The 21,973-nt window shown below is 34.7% G+C and overlaps 2 protein-coding genes and 1 long non-coding RNA gene across 8 annotated transcripts in view; all 3 read left to right on the top strand.

The window, feature by feature from the left end:
- LOC135798683 (neurotrimin-like) overlaps nucleotides 1-21,973 on the top strand; it is a 132,785-nt gene that overhangs the window by 14,518 nt on the left and 96,294 nt on the right. The window contains exons 1-6 of one of the 6 annotated variants that reach the window (XM_065311587.1): nucleotides 10,772-11,294; nucleotides 11,433-12,707; nucleotides 12,771-14,284; nucleotides 14,338-14,500; nucleotides 14,558-14,707; nucleotides 14,761-15,414. The exons of 1 other annotated variant lie outside the window; for it this stretch is intronic. In XM_065311587.1, coding sequence (XP_065167659.1) covers nucleotides 11,214-11,294; nucleotides 11,433-12,707; nucleotides 12,771-14,284; nucleotides 14,338-14,500; nucleotides 14,558-14,707; nucleotides 14,761-15,405 — 3,828 coding nt within the window. In that variant the 5' untranslated portion in view covers nucleotides 10,772-11,213 and the 3' untranslated portion in view covers nucleotides 15,406-15,414. Of the gene's footprint in view, nucleotides 1-10,771; nucleotides 11,295-11,432; nucleotides 14,285-14,337; nucleotides 14,501-14,557; nucleotides 14,708-14,760; nucleotides 15,415-17,628; nucleotides 17,741-21,973 lie in introns of those variants that run through there. 4 more of the 6 variants (XM_065311585.1, XM_065311591.1, XM_065311589.1 and 1 more) reach the window with 4 other exon arrangements.
- Nucleotides 6,135-10,160, top strand: LOC135799029 (uncharacterized). The gene is made up of 6 exons (XM_065312039.1): nucleotides 6,135-6,471; nucleotides 6,576-6,761; nucleotides 6,840-9,646; nucleotides 9,708-9,870; nucleotides 9,932-10,080; nucleotides 10,131-10,160. The coding sequence occupies exons 2-5, from the start codon at nucleotides 6,657-6,659 to the stop codon at nucleotides 10,067-10,069; spliced, it is 3,213 nt and encodes a 1,070-aa protein (XP_065168111.1). The 5' UTR covers nucleotides 6,135-6,471; nucleotides 6,576-6,656; the 3' UTR covers nucleotides 10,070-10,080; nucleotides 10,131-10,160.
- LOC135798844 (uncharacterized) lies at nucleotides 18,713-19,516 on the top strand. Its single transcript, XR_010549790.1, has 2 exons — nucleotides 18,713-18,851; nucleotides 18,908-19,516. It is a non-coding gene; the product is annotated as an uncharacterized lncRNA (long non-coding RNA).

Raw genomic sequence — 21,973 nt, 5'->3', positions numbered from 1 at the left:
GGATGCACTACTTGCATAATTATATGTCGGGTGGAGATTTGCGGCATTGGTGAGTGGTGTGGGTAACACGATGTTGGATTTTGCGATAATAATCCAATAAAATTTTGTCAAAAATACAAATTACTGCTTTATATTTGTAGTTTTTTAATTGACATAACATTTCTGGAGTTATTAACTAAACTTTTCATAGTAAAAATATTTTTAATATCATTAAATACTTTTCGTTATTAGCAATTTTGCTTGGAGTTATTACTTTACTTTAGTTGGATAAAAAATGGTAGAAACTCCGTCTGCAGCTGTAAAATTCAGTATGGATTCTTCCATTGCCATTGTAATCCGCGACTTTCGGACGCTTTTGTCAGTTTTTTCATCCTCGCTCGTACACGGAAGCAGACGCCTCCGACAGGCCAGCAAACTTCTCTCGCCGACACCTGGTTCGGCAAATATATCGTTTGGGAATTTTTCAATTTTCCTTTTGCAACGCGCATAGGCGAGCCTTGCGTTCGCTAGGCAACGAAGAACGTAAATTTTTTCATTTTTTCTTAGTATTCATTTCGTGTCATAATAAAATATCGGATTGTTGCCAACGCTGAATTGATATCAATGCAAACGTAGAACAACAGATGCTGCCATTAATAATGGCCATCAAAAATATCAATCATGCCGTAAAACTTATTAATAATTGAATTTTTCAATGACTTTTTAGATTAAAAATGTGAATAGCATATTATAATTACACTTGGAGCATTATATAGTTAATTATTTATATAAATTACAAAATAAATTTTAATCTGAAAATGTTTTCGCATAGAAATTGGCGAATCCAAGTGGCTCTTTTCACAAGTTTTAATTGGAGTACTAATAATAAAACGTATATCTGCGCCATGAATTTGTAATCTTTAATATTCTCACCAACTGAAGCGGAAACACTGATTCGCGTTTTTTTTGTGCGTGCGTCATGATTATTAATAATATTTTTTTATGATGCAAACGGGTATCGCATTCGATAAACTTAATATTTGCATCTTTATATTTTTTATTGCAGTTCCATTTCCATTTTATCGCCGGCGCGTTTGCAAAAGAAAGTTAAAGAAGCGATATAGTTAAACGCGTGAATCGGACGTTTTTATAGCTTCTCATCGTGGCTGCAGCCCCGCCTGGTTGCCATCGCGGTTATTATTTTTATTATAATTGCGAGCGTCGCGACGATAAAAAAAGTTTCCAGGCCACGCAAACGCGTAAAATAAAGGAAGCTTTGCGCAAATTATTGTGAGCTCTGAATACACAGACACAGTGGTGGCAAAATATCTGCAAAAAAGTGAAGCATTCACAAAAATCTAATGGCTACAAACCTGGAAATATAGCTAAATAAGCGACTTTCAAGATGGGGTAGTAAAAAAATATACGAATCTGTGTTTTAATAACCGGGTAATAAATTCGAGAATGCGCATCTATATTTACAAACAGAAGCTTATAAAATGTTAGTATATTTCCATAGCTATTCAGGACAATATATATGGGTGCATTAAATGCAAATTATATTGTTGCTAGAATTGTTATTTGAGAACAAGAGCTCTTTTACAATATGAATCCTTTGCTTCTTTTTTTAAATCTGTTGAAAGTATCCTAAAATAAGTCCAAAATTAAAAAATGAATAAAAATTGTTGTTGAGCAGTTTTTGTGGTAAAAGAACAAATAGTTGAATAAAATTAAGGAGTATGAAAGAAACATACAAATATTACTAAATCATATTCTGTTAATTAAGAATCATAAATAGCACTCCAAGTGTAAAAAATACAAGATTATAACAAAAGTAATAGTTAGCTCCACTGTAAAATATACGGATTTAATCTAGGACTACGTCTGAATGCAATTATCGTTAAAAATGATGTAAGTGCATATTTTCAGTCCATCGTTGAACGCAATAAATTCAGCGAATATTAAACTGGCGAAATCGTTTGTTTGTTTGTTTGCGAAGAAAAATGAAGTGGAAGCCCATCGATAAATGTTCCGCCAACTTTATATGACAAGCTAATTAAACTTTCCTTAAAGATTCTTCTACTTTTTCACCTTCCACCGCTGGCACTCCAAAATGAAGAGAAATAAAAGAAAGCCCAGAAAGTTATGATTGGTATTATACGTTCCGATTTCCAATTTGAAGTAAAAACTGCCTCAAATCAAAGTGGCAATAAATCTAATCATTTAGGTAAATCTAAAATTTCAGGAGTTATAGTTTTCAATAATAAATGATTTAAATTAAATAATTTATTTGTTCAAAAAACATTATAGTCAAAATTTAGTAAGATTTAAATGCAAAATCATATAAATAATATAATGTGATGATAGAATTGCAAGATTAATCGGTATTGATTATATCAAAAATTAATCAAACTAATTTTCACTGCGTGAAGCGATATTATCCACTTTGAACATTATAAATCAAAGCACTAGATATAATAGTAAAACTCCACTACAACACAGTGAGTACTTCTGAAATAATCACACTAAGTAGTGCATAATTTGAAAATAATAGATATACTAATATTATGTTAATGGGTTATTATGCATACGACGTATTTATTCTCTAAAAAGTGCAATTACGCGTATATTGTACAATTTAGAAATGTTAATTAAGAAAATTCCAACAAACTTTTTATCGTATCCGCTTAAAATTTTAACCCTAATGTAAAACGGATGCTACTAATAATTCGACAGCGTCCCACCCGCTGACTTGGAGCTTTCGTTCTTCGTTTTGCTTGCCTCCTTCCGAAAGAAATAGCGAAGAAAGTATACTACATTACGCCGCACGAGTTAATTAGTTCGATAGAAATTGCGTCACAATTTTAAAACATAAACTTCTTTCTTGTTTGTTCGCCTTTTACTTGAAATTACTTTGTGTTCTTACACAAGATGCAATTATGTGCCCGTTACTCAACTCTTTTTGTTATGTTTATTAAGGTGTTACTTTATTTTCAACTACAAAGCAAGATAATAAGTAATTAAGTTATATTTAATTAATTATTGATTCATTACTCGAAGAAATTTTTGTTTTTGAGTTGCAGGCTTTTAAACTCTTTTCTTTGTGTAAAAGTAGCGGATAGTAGATTTGCAACGCTAGGCCAGCAAAAGTTTAAGAATGGGTGGTGCTTAATTACAATTTGCTCCCGATACTGGCGGGTACAGCGGGTTTTCTTTATCTTGTTCCGTCCGGCGACGTTTGCAATCCTTTCAACTTTCCACGGCTTTTCTGTTTCTTTTTTCTGTTGCCATTTTGTGTCCCACTTGCTCCCTATCTTTTGCCCGCCGTAAGTCTTTGTTTTATTCCAAAGTTTCCGACCTTAGAAGACTTAATAAACAGCAAAATAATTAATCATTTTTGGATGAAACGCAGAAAGAATGCCGAAATACGAAAATTAATTTCAGATGCAATTTATGTACCAAACAGCAATATTTATCAAAATAAATAAAACGTATAATGAGTGAAAAAGTCATCATTGAAATTTAATTAAACGCTTTATTAATTTACAGTGATAAATTGATGCAATTTATAAGTTTCGGTGTAGTTTAAATGTGATTGCGTTTCGCAACAAAGCGCAATGCGTTGTGACATATTTTGATAGCGTCGTTGTTCGTCGTTTGCAGATTTTCTACGTTTGACATGTTGATCCAATTTGGTTTAGTCACCGCTAACGACGTCATTCCAGATAACCGCTGATTTAAGACCGCCTCGAATGCCTTTCATTGGAACGACATCTTGTTTTCTCTTCCTTCTATTCGTGTCTATTTGCCCTCATTTCCACGTTGCCAACGTTTGAAACAATGTCCTCTTACATTTTATGTGATGCAGAATTTATGTAGCAAAATAAAAACAGATATTGTTAGTACATTAAATAAATATGTCATCGTGCAACGCTATTTCTTTGGTTTTTGGTCAAAAGATAACAAATACATTAAAAATTCTTAGAAATAATATTTGAGAAACAAGAAAATTTAAAGAAAATATAAAGCCTATGATGACTTTCAAAATCCACGCTGGGTTTCTCAATCCTTTTTCAGCAACACTCCAATATGGGCATCCAATCGCCCACAGTTCGTTGAATACTAAAGACCCGGCTGACTTTATTGCCACTTTTACTTTTCGTCAAGACTTTTTACTCCCAGCAGCAGAGAGAGGAGAAAAACACGCAGCTGAAGAAAGCAATGGATCAGAGAATGGCAAACATTTGAAAGTTGACAAAGCGAACACAAAAGTTTACAAGTGTAATCAGAAAACCAATGACATGTAAAATAGATACAACAACAAAAACGGCCCAAAACGTCTGCGAGAAAAAAACTAGCGAAGGATTCCAAATAAATAGATTTTAGATAAAACTTTTTCTAAGTTCAGCGTTTTTTATTCACGGACTTGATTAGAGTTTTTTTTTTCTTCATAAATAGAAGAATATTTACGAGTAAAGTTTATTTATTTATTTATAATATATAGTATTGTTTTAATTAAATATTGAGTGAATTTACTCCCAAGACAAAAGAAGCTTAACTTGAAAATTTTTTTTAATTTATTTATTGAAGCTTTTGATTGTTTGCCTTAAGATTTAATCAAATTGGCTCCTTTGACTGCTTAGAAGTTACTTACTTTAGCAATCGGCTAAATTTATAAACACAATTGATCAATAATAAATATACATTCTGGTAATTAACAAACAGAACAAAATTTTCTTCCCTTACAAACAAAAATATACAAACTTTAAACTCACCGAACAAACTGTATGTTTGATTTATTTAGCGAGGCAAAGAGGAGGAAAACATCAGGTGTGCCGTTGGCGGAATATAAAATCGAGAGCGTTTTACGCTTTCAAGGAGTTGGTTTGGCTGGTAAACATGCTGTTTAGCATCTTTAGGAGTCTTCCAGGTTTCCTTTTGCTCTCTTGCCCATTATACTTGAGCATATCTTATTACTTGCACCTATTCGCCATGATTTCTGCACGAATGTTTTTCGCCACGGCCACGCTAAGTAGAAGAGGCGTACGTCGAGTGTATAAATGCAACATTATCGCAACGCCACAGCGCATCGCCACGCACCGAAGGGATGAAAATGAAGGAACAAGCACATCGCGCGTTGTGGTTGTGGCTGAACGAGGACGATATGCAAATCTACTATCGTCACGATGAAAGAGGGTTCTGGGCTTTATCACGCCGGCGTGGGGCGTCTTGTAAAGGATGCGAAAACGCGCTACGCAACTTAATAGTAATCTAAGGACTGAAGGAACCGACGCTCTGCTGTAAAACCCTGGAAAAAATCACATCTTTTAAAGGATAAGCATGTTTAAATGTGCTAAGTTTATTTAAAACTTGCACACAAATGATAATGAACAGTTTATATCAAAAAAGTTAATGTGTAGCGGAAAATTGTACAACAAAGAAAAAAATCAAAAAAAGTTAGAAATTAAGTCTATTCCATTTTAATTTCCGGTATGTCTAAAGTTTGACGATTTAAAGGAATAAACAGACACAGACATCAATATAATAGTAACAATTTTCTATTAGATTTTGTAATGACCTGCCAATCAATATTATATTGTGAATGGCACCTCTTTGTGTTTGATTAGATTTAATTTCAGTTCCAAAAATGTTTTTAAGTCAGTAATTTTGATATTTTATAGGAGAGTATTTGACTTTTACAAAAGTACCTAGTTTTTCAGTACGTAGCATTCCATAGAACCTGAAAATTCGCCAGGAAGAAGACGTGATGTCTGCGGTTTGATCTTAATAAAGTTGTCAGCGCTTCCATGATGCGGATGGCAATCGGACGACGACATGATGAGATGATGGGATGACTTGCATTAGATAGACGAGGGTTTCGTCAGCGTCGGCGGGCGGTGCGCAACTGGTCTGCTTTGAAATTCCTGCGGGCGCTGTTGGAAGCGCATCTTAAGATGTGAGTGTTGATGTTGTCATCAGGCTCACTTGAAGTTGGCATTTACTGTGGCAGCTAGGACATTCTTGAACATTGCTACAAACATGTCGGAGAGAAGAAAAGTTAGATAAAGTTTTAAACGTAAACTTTAAGTTATTTTTGTGGGGACCATGTGGATTATTTGTATAATTTAGCGTTTGGCAAGGTTTTTTAAGATAATTTTAGATACAGGCGCGATTGTTTGATAATAAACATCCGCTCGGTTTGAACAGTGTTGGGTCAGATAACATGTAGCCTTGGCGAGACGAGTTTGAAGTTTACACTGACTCAGTAAGTCGCAGATTATTAGCGCGGTTGGAGCAGTAATTATATAAAATTAAGTCTGGTGTAAAATATAATATAAAAGTGAATAAAGTATTAATTTACACTAATTAAATGAACTGTTTTATTTAAATTGGATTTGAATTCGATAGTGAATTCTTAACAAAAGGATTGAAGTTGGCAAGAAAAACCACGCCCAGTAAAATGAATTCATCTCTATGAAACTAAAGAGTGAGGTATTTGAGTACGATAAATTTTCAAATTTGTTTCTGATTTTTTTATGTTTCGTAATCTCACGTGGATTTAGTACTTTTTGTATAGACATGTGTAATTTTTTTAGATTACTTTATAACTGTTAATAAATTAATCAAGTTAGTTTCAATCAGGATACGAACACAAACTTGATATTAAAAGTTAAAATATGGAAAAAAAGCAACAAAGAAAAAAGAAAAAGAAAGGACCTCCGCCTCCTCCACCACCAATATATATTCCTAATTACAAACCAACACTAAGTTTGACCGATGAGGTAATCAACTATGTGTAACTGCTGCAATTCTCTCTTATCTCCAGGAGTAACGTTTTTTTTTGGTTTTAATATTTTTAGGGGTTTATTGCTAGTAGTTCCACTGATATTAAAACTGTGGAGAAAATTCAAAACACGTATACATGTACAATTCTGCAAGTAGCAGATGCTATGAGGCAAAACGATTTATTGAAACTTCTAGAGAAAGTAGAAGTATTGGATAATGAAACCAAAGATTATGTAATAAGTGAAGCTCTAAATTATATGCATATGCATGGCAGAACCTTATCAAAGCAAATGCACAATAAAATTCGTTGTATACTGATGCAATCGCGATTTTATAGGATTTATGATCCTAAAAAAGATAGCAACACTTATAATGACAATATACAACAACTGGAATTTATTCATTCTTGTTTTGAAGGATTACTAAAAATGAACTCTCCTAGTTTTATGGACAATTATATCAAACAAATAATATTTTATGGTACTGAATTGCAGTTTGGTAAAGATTGGGCAAAGGATTTACCATGGAACATGTTTGCATTCTATATTCAACAATATGCGGGATTTGTCCGAACTTCAAACCATAAGCATCTATATCAAGTCGGTATTATCACAGAAAACAAATTTCAAACCATGGTTGAAAACTTTAAAAAGATATTTGAAATGACTTTGCCAAACAATAGTATAGTGTACGAGCATTTTCAAAAGGAGAATACAAAGATGGCGGAAGAGATGAAGACATATTATTACGAATTGAAAGATTTGCATTCCCTCGAGAAACTATATAAAACAGTTGTGTGTTCTGATACAACACATTATTATGGATATTTAAGAAAATTACAAGCGTGTGGAGAATACCTTAAAAGCACTGATCAAACTCCGAATATATCAGGGGAATTGAAGGAATTGTTGACGAAGTGTCTCCCCATGAAAGATATGAAAACATTTAGGGATAAAGTATGCCATTTAAAATCTATTCCAGTTGAAATTCAAGATGCAGAAAAATTGAACGATTTAAGCAATTTGATTGCAAAAATTGCTAAACAAATTAAACTCACTTATAAATTTATACAATTGGAAACTGCAGTAAAAATAAAAAAGTTAATATTACAATCACCTGAATCCATCCCAATGCCACACGCAATAAAACATGAGCTCTCTTCATTCCGATCAGCTTTTGGTACATTACACGAATCTCCCGATCGAAACATACAACTGCGCAAAGACAATGTGAATCGGTTGTTTGCATTGATGGAATTTCATTACAACGTAGAAGGTGGATACAATTACAATTTACTAAAAGTGTCAGATGAGCAAATTGAAGCAGAAAAGCAAAAACTTTTGTCAGAATGGCCAATTGATCAATCAGACGACAAAACACTACCGAATTTAATTGAGACTGTTTCAAATCCTCCATTATTCAGTGATGATGCAGACGAACATTACCGAGCATGTTTAGAAATTCTAAAAACTGAAGTTGAAAGGAAAAACGATTTAGGTGTTGAATTGCTCTTGATGCTGATTTTAAAAATTGCTGATGAATTGCGGAATTTTAATCTTAATCGAAAGTGGTATACAGAGTTATGTGCTACGCTTACTGTTAGATCGTTACGAAATGATTTGGCTCACGGTGATCTTTATGTGGATCTCCTAGAAATCGATAGAAAATCGACGATTTACGATATTGCAAATATTTTAATTGGAGAACTTGAAAATGAAACTGCCAGGAAACAAAAAGAATGTGGTAAAGTAACACAAACCATACCAATGCCAGAATTACGAACAAATACTAATTCAGAACTGGCGCTTATAAAAATAAAAGAAGATCTTGGATATCAAATCCAAAAAGGGTGTATTACAGAAGTACAAAGGCTAGTGAACAAAATGAAGACGGAAGATATTGAGTGGCGCAATTTATTAGAAACTACTGCTTTAAATCTGGCCGCGGGCAATGACCTAGACAATGTGGAACTATTTGAGCTGGTATTTGATGAAATTGGTGATCACCAAAAATGGTTTCGAGATGATCTCGGTGATACAATGTTGCATGTAGCTGCTGAAAAAGGCAATGTGCGAATTTTATCAAATATTTTAAAAACGAAGGCTTCATTCTACACAAAACATGTTCATGTCATTAACTACAATGGTGATACACCATTTCACAAAGCAGCGATTGCAAATCAGCCACGTACTTTTGAAATATTGTGTAATAGTTGGTTCAGTAAACATATCCAACTTTTTAACGAAAATGCGCAGGGTGCAATACACTGTGCAATTGTATTTGATCATATTGACGTTATTGAAGTGTTTGTGAAATGGAATTATCACCAACCACTTGATAGTGTTCGTGCAGTAAGAAACCAAACTTGTCTTCACCTTGCATGTGACTACAATCACAAAAATCTGATTCGTTATTTCATAGAACGTGAATCAGACGCAAATACGATTGACAAGGACATTGATACACCATTATTATTAGGAAAACAGTTTTCGAATGCACCCGACGTGCTAATGATTGAAAAATATATGAATCCTATAATGGAGGATAATAAAATGCATTCGGCTGTTAAATGTAATGCACCATCTAAGTTTGAAGAGATCTATAGTATTGCACCTTTTTTAATATGGACCACAGATATCGAAGGCAAAACACCCGTTGACAATGCCATTTTAGGAAATAATAGAGAAATGCTTGAGTTAATATTTCATCATGTTTTACTAGATTATTCAGAGAAACCATATATATACAAAAAAGTGATTTCTATCATGTGTGACAGTGAATTAAAATGTCTTGATGGACCATGCGTAAGGCTAATATTAAATTTTGTTTTAAATACTCTTACGGAGAAATTTAATGACAAATTGGCGTGCTTTTGGGGATTGTAAGTAGAAATAAACGTAGAAGATTTACAATAATTGCATTTAATGATAATTTTTTATTAGCACTTTATTGGGTCAGATGGTGAAAGTTTTCGAAGATATCTACATACTTAAAACAACCATTATTAGAATAATGTTGGAGAAAATCAGTTTATTTGAAAACGATGACCGAATAATTAAATGCGTTCATGATGTGTTTACCTGGTGCATGTTTTTAAGTGACGAGGTATTTAAAAAAAATTATTTGCATTTTTAAAAGCGACTATTTAAAATTTTGGTAATTGCAGGCATATATTGGCTTAAGTAATATTTTGGTTAATTATTTATCCAAGGATAATTTTATCAACCATTACAATACATTAGATTTAATCTCTTGGTTAGTAAAAATCGGAACATATGAACAAAAATCACATTCGAAACTATAGGTTTAATTCAAGTAGTTAATTTTTGAGTTATTCTTTTAATTATATAGTCTTTTTATTGTAGGTATTATATAATATCAAAAATGCCGATTTTTGCACGAAAAAAGAGTATTGAAATATTATTACTTGTTAACGTGCGATCATGGAAAATATACACAACGCTATTTTTTTGGGAAAACAATGGTTTGTCCTTTTGCATCAGAGGAATTTTAAAAGTGGTGTTGGCAATCGGTATACATCGGTGACGACAAAAACTCTTATGTCTCACTGTCGTCTGAACATTTACCTGAACTATTTGATGCTGTAACTAAAACCACCGTATTATAAGCCTGTTAAACGATAGGAAGTGATGAACTGGTTTGGGTAACATGTAGCTTACTGTAGTACAAATTTGGTCACTTAAGAAGAACGTATTTAATAGTGATCAATTTAAAGATTTTAGTTTGGCAAAAAATGGAGCGCCTAAAAGAATTTTGCACTGTTCAATTTTGGACATGTTTGACGGCTTCTTGTTCTTTTTTTGAATGAAGATTCATTTGAATGTCAGTACTGGGCAGCGTGGACTATTAAAATTATACACGGCGTAACCCTGAAACAATGAGTTCCATTCGTGAATGAGAAACTTGCCACAAAATCGGAAAGGCGGAAATCTGAAATTAGCGATAGCTAACTTGCAGTTGCAATGGAGGACGCTGTTATAAGTAGCCGAGATATACATTAATAAGTGCAATTTTCATATATTAATATAAATAAATTCAAATGATTTATCCATTCAATGGTTACGTAAACTTTAACTTATTTTGTACAGGGACCATATGGATTTTTTGTATAATTTAGCGTTTGACAAGGTTTTCAAGATAATTTTAGAAACAGGCGCGATTGTTTGATAATAAACATCCGCTCGGTTTGAACAGTGTTCGGTCAGATAACATGTAGCCTTGGCGAGACGAGTTTGAAGTTTACACTGACTCAGTAAGTCGCAGATTATTAGCGCGGTTGGAGCAGTAATTATATAAAATTAATACTGGTGTAAAATATAATATAAAAGTGAATATACTATTAATTTACCCTAATTAAATGAACTGTTTTATTGAATTAATTGAATTATTTTATTTAAACTGGATTTGTATATGATGCTAAATTCACAATGAAAGGAGTGAAAGGAGCAAATCGAAGCGAACCGCGCCCATTAGAGATGAATTCACAAATTCTCGAAATAAATAAAGAGGTATTTGCGTATTTGAGTTAAATCTTTTTGCTTCTTGTTATTTTGTATGTTTCTTAGCCTCGTTTCACATGAAAGTGGAATTCTCTTTTACTTTTTTAGCATTATAAAAAGGAATCATATAAATGTACTTATTTTTAGGGTTATATGCAGTTATATGCAGGATGCACTGACTCTACAAGGATCGAGAAGCTTCCGAATTTATATCAAGATATAATTCTTGAAGTTGTAAATGCCTTGACAGAAAACAATTGTTTGAGACTTGATCAAGCAATCCAACATTTAAACAACAATACTAAAGATATAGTAATATGTGAAGCATATTGTCATATTTGCAGTCAAGGTAACACAATATCCGCAAAAATGCGCAACCACATACATTCGATACTCGTGCCTTTACGTTTTTATAACGTCACTGGGGCAGAAGTTGCAGCTAACACTGATAGAAAGCTGACAATTGAATATCTAAATACATTATTACAGGAACTACAAAAAGAGGATTCAAGTGATTTGAAAAATTATCTTGTTAATAACATTTTGTTTTTTGCTAATAGCTTTAAATTTGACAGTAAAGAACATAAAATAGAATTGCCGTGGAATGCGTTCCTATTCTACATTCATCAATATAATGATTATTATATGAATGCACATAATGAAAATCATGTATATCAAGTAACGGTTATCAAAAAAACACAATTTATCGATTATGTTAAATGCTTTAATAAGGGCCTAGAAATGTTCCTAAAAAATTATAACGATATCGAAAAATTTAAAAAGTATGCAGCGCAGATAAAAGAGCCTATTGATAAAACGTATTGGGAATTAAGAGATTTGCATACTTTACAAAGATTACATGATTTATTTGAACCCCGTCATGAAGCTAATTATTATGGACTTTTAAGAATACTGCAAATGTGTGGTGAATGTGTTAAAGGAAGCGAGCAAACGCCAAATATGTCAGAAAATCTCTTAAAATTAATGGATAATATCTTGCCATTGAAATCTATCAGGTCAATTAGAGATATGGCGTGTCATTTAACGACGATTCCAGGCGATAAAGAAGATTATTCAAAATTGAGCAGATTAATTAATAATATATTTATAAAAATCGGAGATGTACTCGTATTTAAAAGATTTGAACAAGCTTTCAAAATAAAAGAGTCAATATTAAGCACACCAGATTTAATATCGATGCCACACACGCTAAATTTTGAATTTTCCTCATTTGAACCAGCCATAGGAACATTAGATGAATCTTCCGTCAGAAACAATCAACTTCGTGAAAATCAAGTCAATCGCCTATTAGCAAGGTTTGAATTCAACAACAAATTGCGAAAGGAATACAATTATAACTTATTAGAAATGTCATCAGCAAATTGGAAAGAAGCTGAAGAAAAACTAGTATCTGAGTGCAAAGTAAGTGATGCGGACAAAGACATTTTATCCGATTTACTTAAAGAGTTTAAACGGCTTAATAAGGAACAGGGTACACCAAAAGAAAAAGCGAAGCGGAAGGAGGCGAATGGAAAAAAATTTGAAGAAGATCTTGAAATAAATTATGAAAAATCTTTAAAAATTTTAAAAATTGAGGTGGAAAAGAAAAGCGATTTAGGTGTTGAATTTGTTTTGATTATTATTTTAAAAATCTTGGATGAAGATTTGAAGAGATTAAATCAGAATAGAAATTGGTTTTTAAACAAATATCCCACTCTTACTGGAAGGCAACTCCGAAACCATTTAGCTCACGGTGATCCTCTCGCAGATATACTACAACTTGATAGAAGAACTGTCGTCTATGATACTGCAAATATGCTTATTGAGGAGATTGACGATAAAAATAAAAGAATCCAAAGGAAATGTGAAAAAATCATGCCACCCATGAGTCTATTAGAGTTAATTGCGAGACATAATTCACCATTAACCATTCTAAAATTAAAAAATAAAATAAATGATCACATTCAAAGCGGGTGTATCGAAGAGCTAAAAAAACTATTGACAAAAGCCAAAATGGAACAATATGAATGGAGCGACGATATCACGGTTTTAAATTTGGCAGCGGGCAATTCACTTGATAACGTCGAAGTATTTGATTTAGTATTTGTTGAAGTAAATGATAAGTTTTCTTCTCGCCAGTTTAGAGATGAATTTGGAAATAACATGCTGCATGCGGCTGCTGAGAAAGGTAATGTGCAAATTGTTTCACACATCTTAAAATCCAAAAAGTTATGTCGTAAACTTTACGCTAATATCGCTAACAGTAATGGTGACACACCATTTCACGCAGCCGCAATTGCTAAACAACTTGGTACTTTTAAAGTATTGTGTAACAGTTGGTTTAGTAAGCATCTTTATTATTGCAACCATAGTGGTCATACAGCTATACATAGTGCAATTGTATATGATTGTATTGATATCGTTGACATGTTTCTGCAGTGGAATTATGACAAATCAATCGACGAGATCCTAGGAGAAAACAACCACACTTACCTTCATCTGGCAAGCGCTCACAATAAAAGGGAGCTAGTTCGTTATCTTGTTGAATATGGCTCAGATGGGAATGCAAGAGACAAAAAATTGCAAACGCCATTATCACTCTGTTTGCAATTTTCGAATTCGCCATTATCGACAATGTTGGGACAATATATGAATTCTGTTAGCGAGGATAATCCTATGCATGATGTAATCACTTCGAAATTAGGTACTTTAGAGGAGGCATATAACATTGCACCATATTTCCTTTGGACAACAGCTAATGACGAACGCACACCAATTTCACTTGCTATTACGGATAATAATTTAGAATTCATGGAAGAAATGTTTCACCAGGTGTTATTAGATTATTCCGAAAAACCTTACATATTCAAAGCGGTCATTGCTAACATGTGTGACAGGAATTGGAAATATCTTGAATCATATGTAAGATCACTCTTGAATCTAATTCTGAATAATGTAATGGACAAGGATAATGATAAACTCATGTGTTTTTGGGGATTGTAAGTATTTAGAGACTTCTATAACTAAAAAAGTATCAATAATGATCTTTCAGCATTCTGTTGGGGGAAGTTTTAAATTCAATTGACGATTTCTACATTCCCATAGAAACAATCATTAGAATAATGTTGGAAAAAATCAATTTATTTGGATGCGATGACAGAATTATTGCATGTTTTTATTCCGTATTTGCTTGGTGTGAAACTCTAAATGAATCGGTAGGTGATTCCAAATACTTTTCCAGTACCTATATGTTTTCATTTTGTGTTTTGCAGGAATTTTTAGAATTGAGTCACATGCTTTGTAATAATCTGTCGGTGTATTGTTACATCAATCATTTCAATACATTAGATTTATTATGTTTGCTAACAAGAAATGCAACAGATCAACAACGAACTGAATTGGGATCTATGGATCTAATTAGAGTAAGAATGTACTTTGTTAAATATCTGTTTTAAATGTTTGTTTACCTTTGCAGGTATTAGTTAATATTGAAAATGCAGATAAAAAGGAGAAGGAACTAATTATAGAAATAATGTACTATTTTACATTAGATCATGAGCAGAATAAGCTCCAATTTTTAGAAGACGATGGTTTAAGGTTTGCCATTGAAGATTTTGATAACGCTATTAGCGACTGGCATAAAACAAAAGTGGCTGAACTATTATGTACTACAGTAATGTCTGTGCATTTTTCCAAGGAAATAAATAGCATTTTGTTTAATGCGATAACTTTTGCTGACATTGAAAACATGTTTCGTAACACAAATCAAGAATTGAAGTGGGTAACATGTGGAATTCTTCTAAAGATTTACTCATTTAAGAAAAATTTGTTCAAAAATGAACGAATACGAAGCATGTTTATGGATAATATGAAGAAGAAATATTTCATGGATTTTTGTACAATTCCGGTTTTAGATAGTTCTGATTGGTTGCTTAATCTCTTGTTAGATGATTCATTTGAATGTCAGTATTGGGCTGCTTGGACTATTAGGAATTACACACGACGTGACACTACAAAAATGTATAAACTAGTTACTGAAGCTTTGCCGAATATTTCCAAGCGTAATTCTGAAATCGACGAGTTGCTAGCAGTTGCCATAGCTGATGTTTACTTTACTTAGCTTAATATGTATTAGTAATTAGTATATTTAAAATTGTATTTATTTAACACAAATAAAGAAAATTAACTTATTGAGTTTCTAGAAACTGGTTAAAAAAAAGGTTACTCAAAGTTGCAATATAGTGTCACCGAATATAAGATTGAAATGTGCAAACCGCGCCCACGAAGAAGTGCAACTTCACTGCCGAGCGCTTTCTGACCCAATTTTTAGAAGACGATGGTTTAAAGGTTTGCCGTTGAAGATTTTGATAACGCTATTAGCGAGCTAAGCATAAAACAAAGTGGCTGAACTGTATATTACTACAGTAATGTCTGTGCATGTTTCCAAGGAATTAAATAGCATTTTGTCTAATGCGATAACTTTTGCTGACATTAAAAACATGTTTAATAACACAAATCAAAAATTGAAGTGGGTAACATGTGGAATTCTTCTAAAGATTTACTCATTTAAGAAAAATTTGTTCAAAAATAAACGAATGCGAAGCATGTTTATGGGTACAATGAAGAAAAATCTCGAGGATTTTTGTACAATTCCAGTTTTAGATAGTTCTGATTGGTTGCTTAATCTCTTGTTAGATGATTCATTTGAATGTCAGTATTGGGCTGCTTGGACTATTAGGAATTACACACGACGCGACACTACAAAAATGTATAAACTAGTTACTGAAACTTTGCCGAATAATACCAAGCGTAATTCTGAAATGGACGAGTTGTTAGCAGTTGCCATAGCTGATGTTTACTTTACTTAGCTTAATATGTATTAGTAATTAGTATATTTAAAATTGTATTTATTTAACACAAATACAGAAAATTAACTTATTGAGTTTCTAGAAACTGGTTAAAAAAAAGTTACTCAAAGTTGCAATATAGTGTCACCGAATATAAGATTGAAATGTGCAAACCGCGCCCACGAAGAAGTGCAACTTCACTGCCGAGCGCTTTCTGACGAATGCTCTCATATATGCGGAATATGATGGGGTGCATAAAATATTCATGATACGTTGCCATTCCTATTGCTATCGTTGTGGCTGACTTTGCATTTTTGTATTCCTGCTTTGTGCTTATGGCAGGCGCCAGGACGAAGGAGCAATAGCTTGAGGACTGCTTCTGCAAAACGGGAAATGTGTGAGCGGAGGGTCTGCACGAAAGAATCTACATATAAATACATATAAATATAAAATTCGGTTGCTTAAACCAGAAAGAATGAGATACGTCGCTAACATATCAGCAAATTCCATTACTAATCGCTTAATACTTTAGGACGCTGTGAATATTGATATACATTTTGAGGTTATGGTGAATTTTAGAGGCTTTATTTTAAGGTTATGATAACAAGAGTGGTACTCTATTGCTACCAGTGTATAGGAATCATGTAATTGAAATAGTTTATAAATTTAAGTGGTTACGAATTTGGATTCGAGCGTAAAATTAATTCCAGAGCAAAATATGGAATTGCATCACACAACCAATCAAATATATTATATATAAAACTGATATGTATTGAAATATGAAATATTTTAATTGAACTTGACAGCAGTAATGGCGTATAATATGAAAATGGTTTCAAAATGATTTCTAAACACTGTAGTGTTTTAGAGTGACTTTTCAAATCGTTTCAGTTATAGTAATAAACGTTAATAGTTATTATTCATACATAGAAGCTTAATAAATTTTAATCAAAGAATGTTGATGTATGCACTGAAGCAGAATTTGTTTGAAAGCTGTATAGCATAGGCACCAACACTGAGCCCTTCCTCAATATCACATTACTTAATATTTGTGGATGTGTGTACATTACATCACTTGCTCTTGCAAAAAGGGTCTTGATCGTATACAAAGCGAGCAGCGAGCGGCAAGCAAAGTGCGCGAAGTGAGCGTGTGGCCGCCGTCGACATATAATCGATTATATTGATAGTATTTGGGGTTGCTTTAAGGGCAAAGGCAGATGCGATGAAGAGCCGGCGAGTTTTCGGTCGGCCGACAAGCTTTGTTGTGGTACGCCGCCAATGTGTGCCTCTGTTCTTAATTGACTAGTTGTTCAGCCGATATTCAATATAAGCTGGCGCATAAAGTGTGTGTTTACGCAATCCCGACCAACAAATTAATTTGATACCCTTGCCATTGTAATTTATTGCTGTATATTTCAAAAAATTGCAAATTGTAAAAAATTGATCGATACTGAGCGTAATTCTAATGCTAATGAGAATTGTTTGTTTTGTTGCAGGTAAATTTGAAAAATTCCACCGCCCAGACACATTTATCGCCCCGCTGGGTGCGATTCGACGGTATCAAAGGTTAATCAACGTTTAATCCACGCGTCGCCTGCTAAAAAGTAGGTGCGTGTTGAAACCCTTTCGTGTGACCCGTAACAAACACAAATATGTAGGAGACTATTAATGTATCATAAATCGTATTAATGTTGAGGGTATTAAAGGGCAAGCCATAGGAAAATATGCCAAAGAAAAAGTTGTAACTTAAGGTCAATCATTCCAGAATTGATTTTATATTCAAGAAATACAAATCTAACTCTTTTTTTTTGTTTTTTTTTTTAACAAAAACATGTAATTGATACGTTTCAGAGTATTGTTTATATCATTATTACTATGCCCACCATAGTATATATTTCCATGTGTTTGATTTTCATAACATTACGCGCCTCTTGTTCTTCGGCTGCTCGTTTCGCGCACGAATTGTTTTGTCTACTTTTTCAGCGCTCCATTCGGGCGTACGCAGTTATTACTGGTTCGCTACGTTTCTACTGATATGAGTTTTGTTTTATGAACGCGCGTTCAGCGGGAGACTTTTATTTTGCTGCGGCGCGAGGTGCACGATATGCGATGGAATGAAACAAGAAGCCTTCATTAATATTTGACGCGCCGGGTGATGACGCGCGCTCCGTAATGACGCTTTCCATTTTCGGCGCGTTCCAGCTGCTGCCAAATACACTCTTTTATATTTTTTCTCTGCGTGCGTACCAGGATTGACGAAATTTACATGACTATGCATGGTTATCTGTCTGCGTGTGCGTACGCACGTATGTTTCTGGCAGTAATTACAAAATTCAATGGTCATTAGACGTCATAAATCAAAATTTGTTGTGTATTAATGTATTAAAAATTGAGACCATGGAATGGAAAAATAATGGATGCATGAAGAGATAAGCTATCTTTAATCAACCCTAGGTATATGCCAGTTTTTGTAATTATTGTATATTATCTTCATAAATAATGATTTATATTAAGAAAATTGTACCTGTCACGAGCGCCATCTGCTATTAGTAACTGGTACTGAGGTATATAACCTCAAAAAATGACAAATGACAGAGATAATCGTAATACATTTCGTTATATCACAAGAATTGAAATTAAATTAGTATAGCTTGATGTAATCCACAGATATTGACTTCAATATTGAATTCACGTCCGTGGAATATTTTTAATCAGATATGTGAGTAGATATATGACAAAGCCTTTCAAATTACACACAATTTTCAATTTTTCCAGGCATTACCATAAAATCTCCTCGCTTCTTTTCTGTGGCGAGTCGAGCTAGACATGCGTGGTGGCTGGTAAGCTTTTCATCCAGCTCGGTGAAAGCGCTGCCGGTGCACACGCATCACGCACACACTTACACCATACAACACACCCGCGAAGATCCGTCCGGATCTAATATAATAATTCACCGCGTTTAAAGTGGTTGCCGGAGTTGCCGGCGCGCCAACCGACTTGGATGCGGTGTTACTAATACAAGAGTCTCACCCGTTCCACGTTTCTGCGCTTCTTTAACCGACTGTGTGCATGTTCATGCAGACGAGCAGGGAAGTAACGCCGACATACATCGTAGTTACTGTCTTCCGTACGCAAAGCGCGTTCATAACATAATAATATAATAATATTGCATGCGGGTACGATGAGAGGGTGCTACGGCTCATCCCAGGCCCTTTCCGTTTGGCAAAGCGCGTTCGCCGGCGTTTCCTTTGCCACCACGTCGGCTTTCCAACGCTTCGCTTCTATCACAGGAGAGTTTTGCGAATCAACATCATAATATTGAGCGCATTAATTAAGAAATGTTCATTTTGTTACGGAGAGCTTAATGGAATGTTTTATTTTTGAGATTTTGAATACGCAAAAACTTGTGAGGCAATTATAAAAGCAGGTCATATACCGAAATATAAGGTCTAGCCGCTTTTGATGGTCATTACCCACATTGGTCAGCGGCAGCGAATGTCTCCCACAGTGCGGCCTTTCGCCCGCTGGCCGACGTTTAGCCGAGGCAATTAAAAGCTGTTTTTCGCCGCTGATTTACCAAAGTGGAAAACGCCCGACTGGATCTGGGCAGACCGTTAGGCACGGTTCGTTAAATTTCAAGCGCGTTTGGCGATTTCTACAGCGGTGCCGATAGCAGATTTACTCTCCGAGAAATTCCCGACAAGAATATGTCCTTTGGAAGCGTCACAGAATCTAAGAAGGTAGAAAGAGCTCGGAAATGTTCTATAAATATGTGGCGGTGGACGCAATGGAAACGATGGAAATGGCGTTTATTTCTTTAAGCCTTTCTTGATGTGGCTGCGTCGACCACCAGCAGAAAATCCACGGCGTTTGATCGAGGACGTGTCAGGTCAAAAAAAAGCACGCCCACGCCATATCCCGATATTTTATGCAAGAGCGCGCCATTCAGACGCTTTTCGTGCTCTCGGCTCTCGGCGCGCTCTCACTTCTCAGACTCGCATCGAATTCACACGGACGTCAAATCGACACCGGCGCTGCCACTGAATCGTCAAAAGAACCTTTCATTTTGCCCGAACTGATCTGGTGAAGCAAAAGGAGTTAAAGCACGACGAATGTTTTTAAAGGGTGATCCGAAAATGCCTGCCAGGAGAGTGGCGAGGAGACTGCGAGCTTTGCGTTGTGCACACGCCGGCAAAAAAATTTACGCGCCTCGGCATAATCATCTTGTTTTATAGTTTTTCACCGGTTCGCGTCTTCGACGCCATCGCCGGCGACGGCCTCTCTTTTTTATGTGAGCGCCGCACTTATGTCAAAGATTAATGGACTCTCCTTCGCGTTATGGACGCTGAAGGAACGTGAAAAAGGCATAAAATTCGATTTGCCCGCTTCAGCATCGCTTCCCTGCCATTGCCGCCACTCAATTCGACTTCATTTACACACTAATACTGCACACGGCATGAGTTTCATACACTTCTTATTTCATTTAATCAACCGCCTGGAAAATTTACACTCAATCAATATTTTAGGTTAATTATAATCATATAAGTAGTTGAAGTGTCGCCATCTTGAATTTAGTAATATACCTTTCTACTTCATTTCATATCTACACCTTTAATCTAATTGCTTGATATATTGCAGCAGCAAATCATTTCGAATAATCATTAATTTATTCAGAAAGTAATTACACGAGGCATTAAAATGATTTGTTCCGCATGGCCGCATTCTCTTAGTGAAAGGCTTTGTTCAATTCCCGGAGTCAGAACCTAATATTTCGAAACACAAGCTGAATATATGATGTGTGAGCAATGTGCCTAAGCAGCGTTATGCATAGGAGGATCCTTTTCAATATAATTGCGAATGAATAATATATAAGATGAAAATGCGATTAGAAGACCCGCCGGTATGATGAACACGTTGGGTTGCGTTCATGTTATGCTCACCCTTTCTCTTTGTTCAGGAGGAGCTGCGACTAATCAATTAGTGCATGTATAAGTAAAAGCAGAAAGTAGTCTGTTGAAAGTATTATAATTTGCTTTTTTCACTACTCTAGCTAATAAAATAGTCGCATTTAGTTTTATAATAGGAAATTCTGGAGATTCTGCGTTGTTTGTTCAATATTGGTCAGTAGTAATACTCGTTGTCAACAGATTTCGCTAGTGGTACTTGAATTCAACTGCTTCTGCGCTTTCTTCTTCTTAATTGGCAAAGTAACTATTTATCGTTATGGAACTTGTACGTTTAGTGTTTGTTTGTTATTTGCTTCGAATTTTGACCACGGTGTTCGCGTACAATGCGCACACCTAAATGATATTAGCGTTAATGTTGCGCCGAGTGAAAATGCATCTGGTACATTGGTTCCAGAATTTCGGGGACCAAACTCCCCCGTTTGCTGCGAAGCGTGTACAGCCTCGGATTATCGGCTTTTCGGATTAATATTTGCTCGATTAAAGTAAACGTGGAGGGAACAATTCAGATTGGCTCGAATGAACACTCTATTGTCAGGACTTTAACCTCAACAATTATTTTTCAATCGACGAATTTATTTTTTTGGTTAAAAAATATTTGTTTATTGCGTATTACACAACGTTGATGTTTTAATTTAGTTTCAACATGTTGTTTAACTTTGTGCATACATGTGTCTGGGGCCTGGCAGCGAAAGGTCCTCGACATTTAGTTTTGCGGTGCGATGCGTGCGCGTGACGCCTCGTTTCGTTTGAAAATTAATTTAAACTTCATCACGAAAAGCAAACGTCTAGCAACCTTACACCTTCCGAGCCTCTTCAGCCGTAACACTCACCCTCGTATATCTTCCAGCGCATTTCGGCAACTATTGTACGTTTG

The sequence above is a fragment of the Atheta coriaria genome, unplaced genomic scaffold (assembly GCF_025399875.1).
Source record: "Atheta coriaria isolate IRGN ID8LTWV9N9 unplaced genomic scaffold, Caltech_Dcor_3.1 hic_scaffold_9_pilon, whole genome shotgun sequence".
In the NCBI taxonomy this organism is placed as follows: domain Eukaryota; kingdom Metazoa; phylum Arthropoda; class Insecta; order Coleoptera; family Staphylinidae; genus Dalotia; species Dalotia coriaria.
This window is presented reverse-complemented; position numbering and strand designations above follow the sequence as displayed.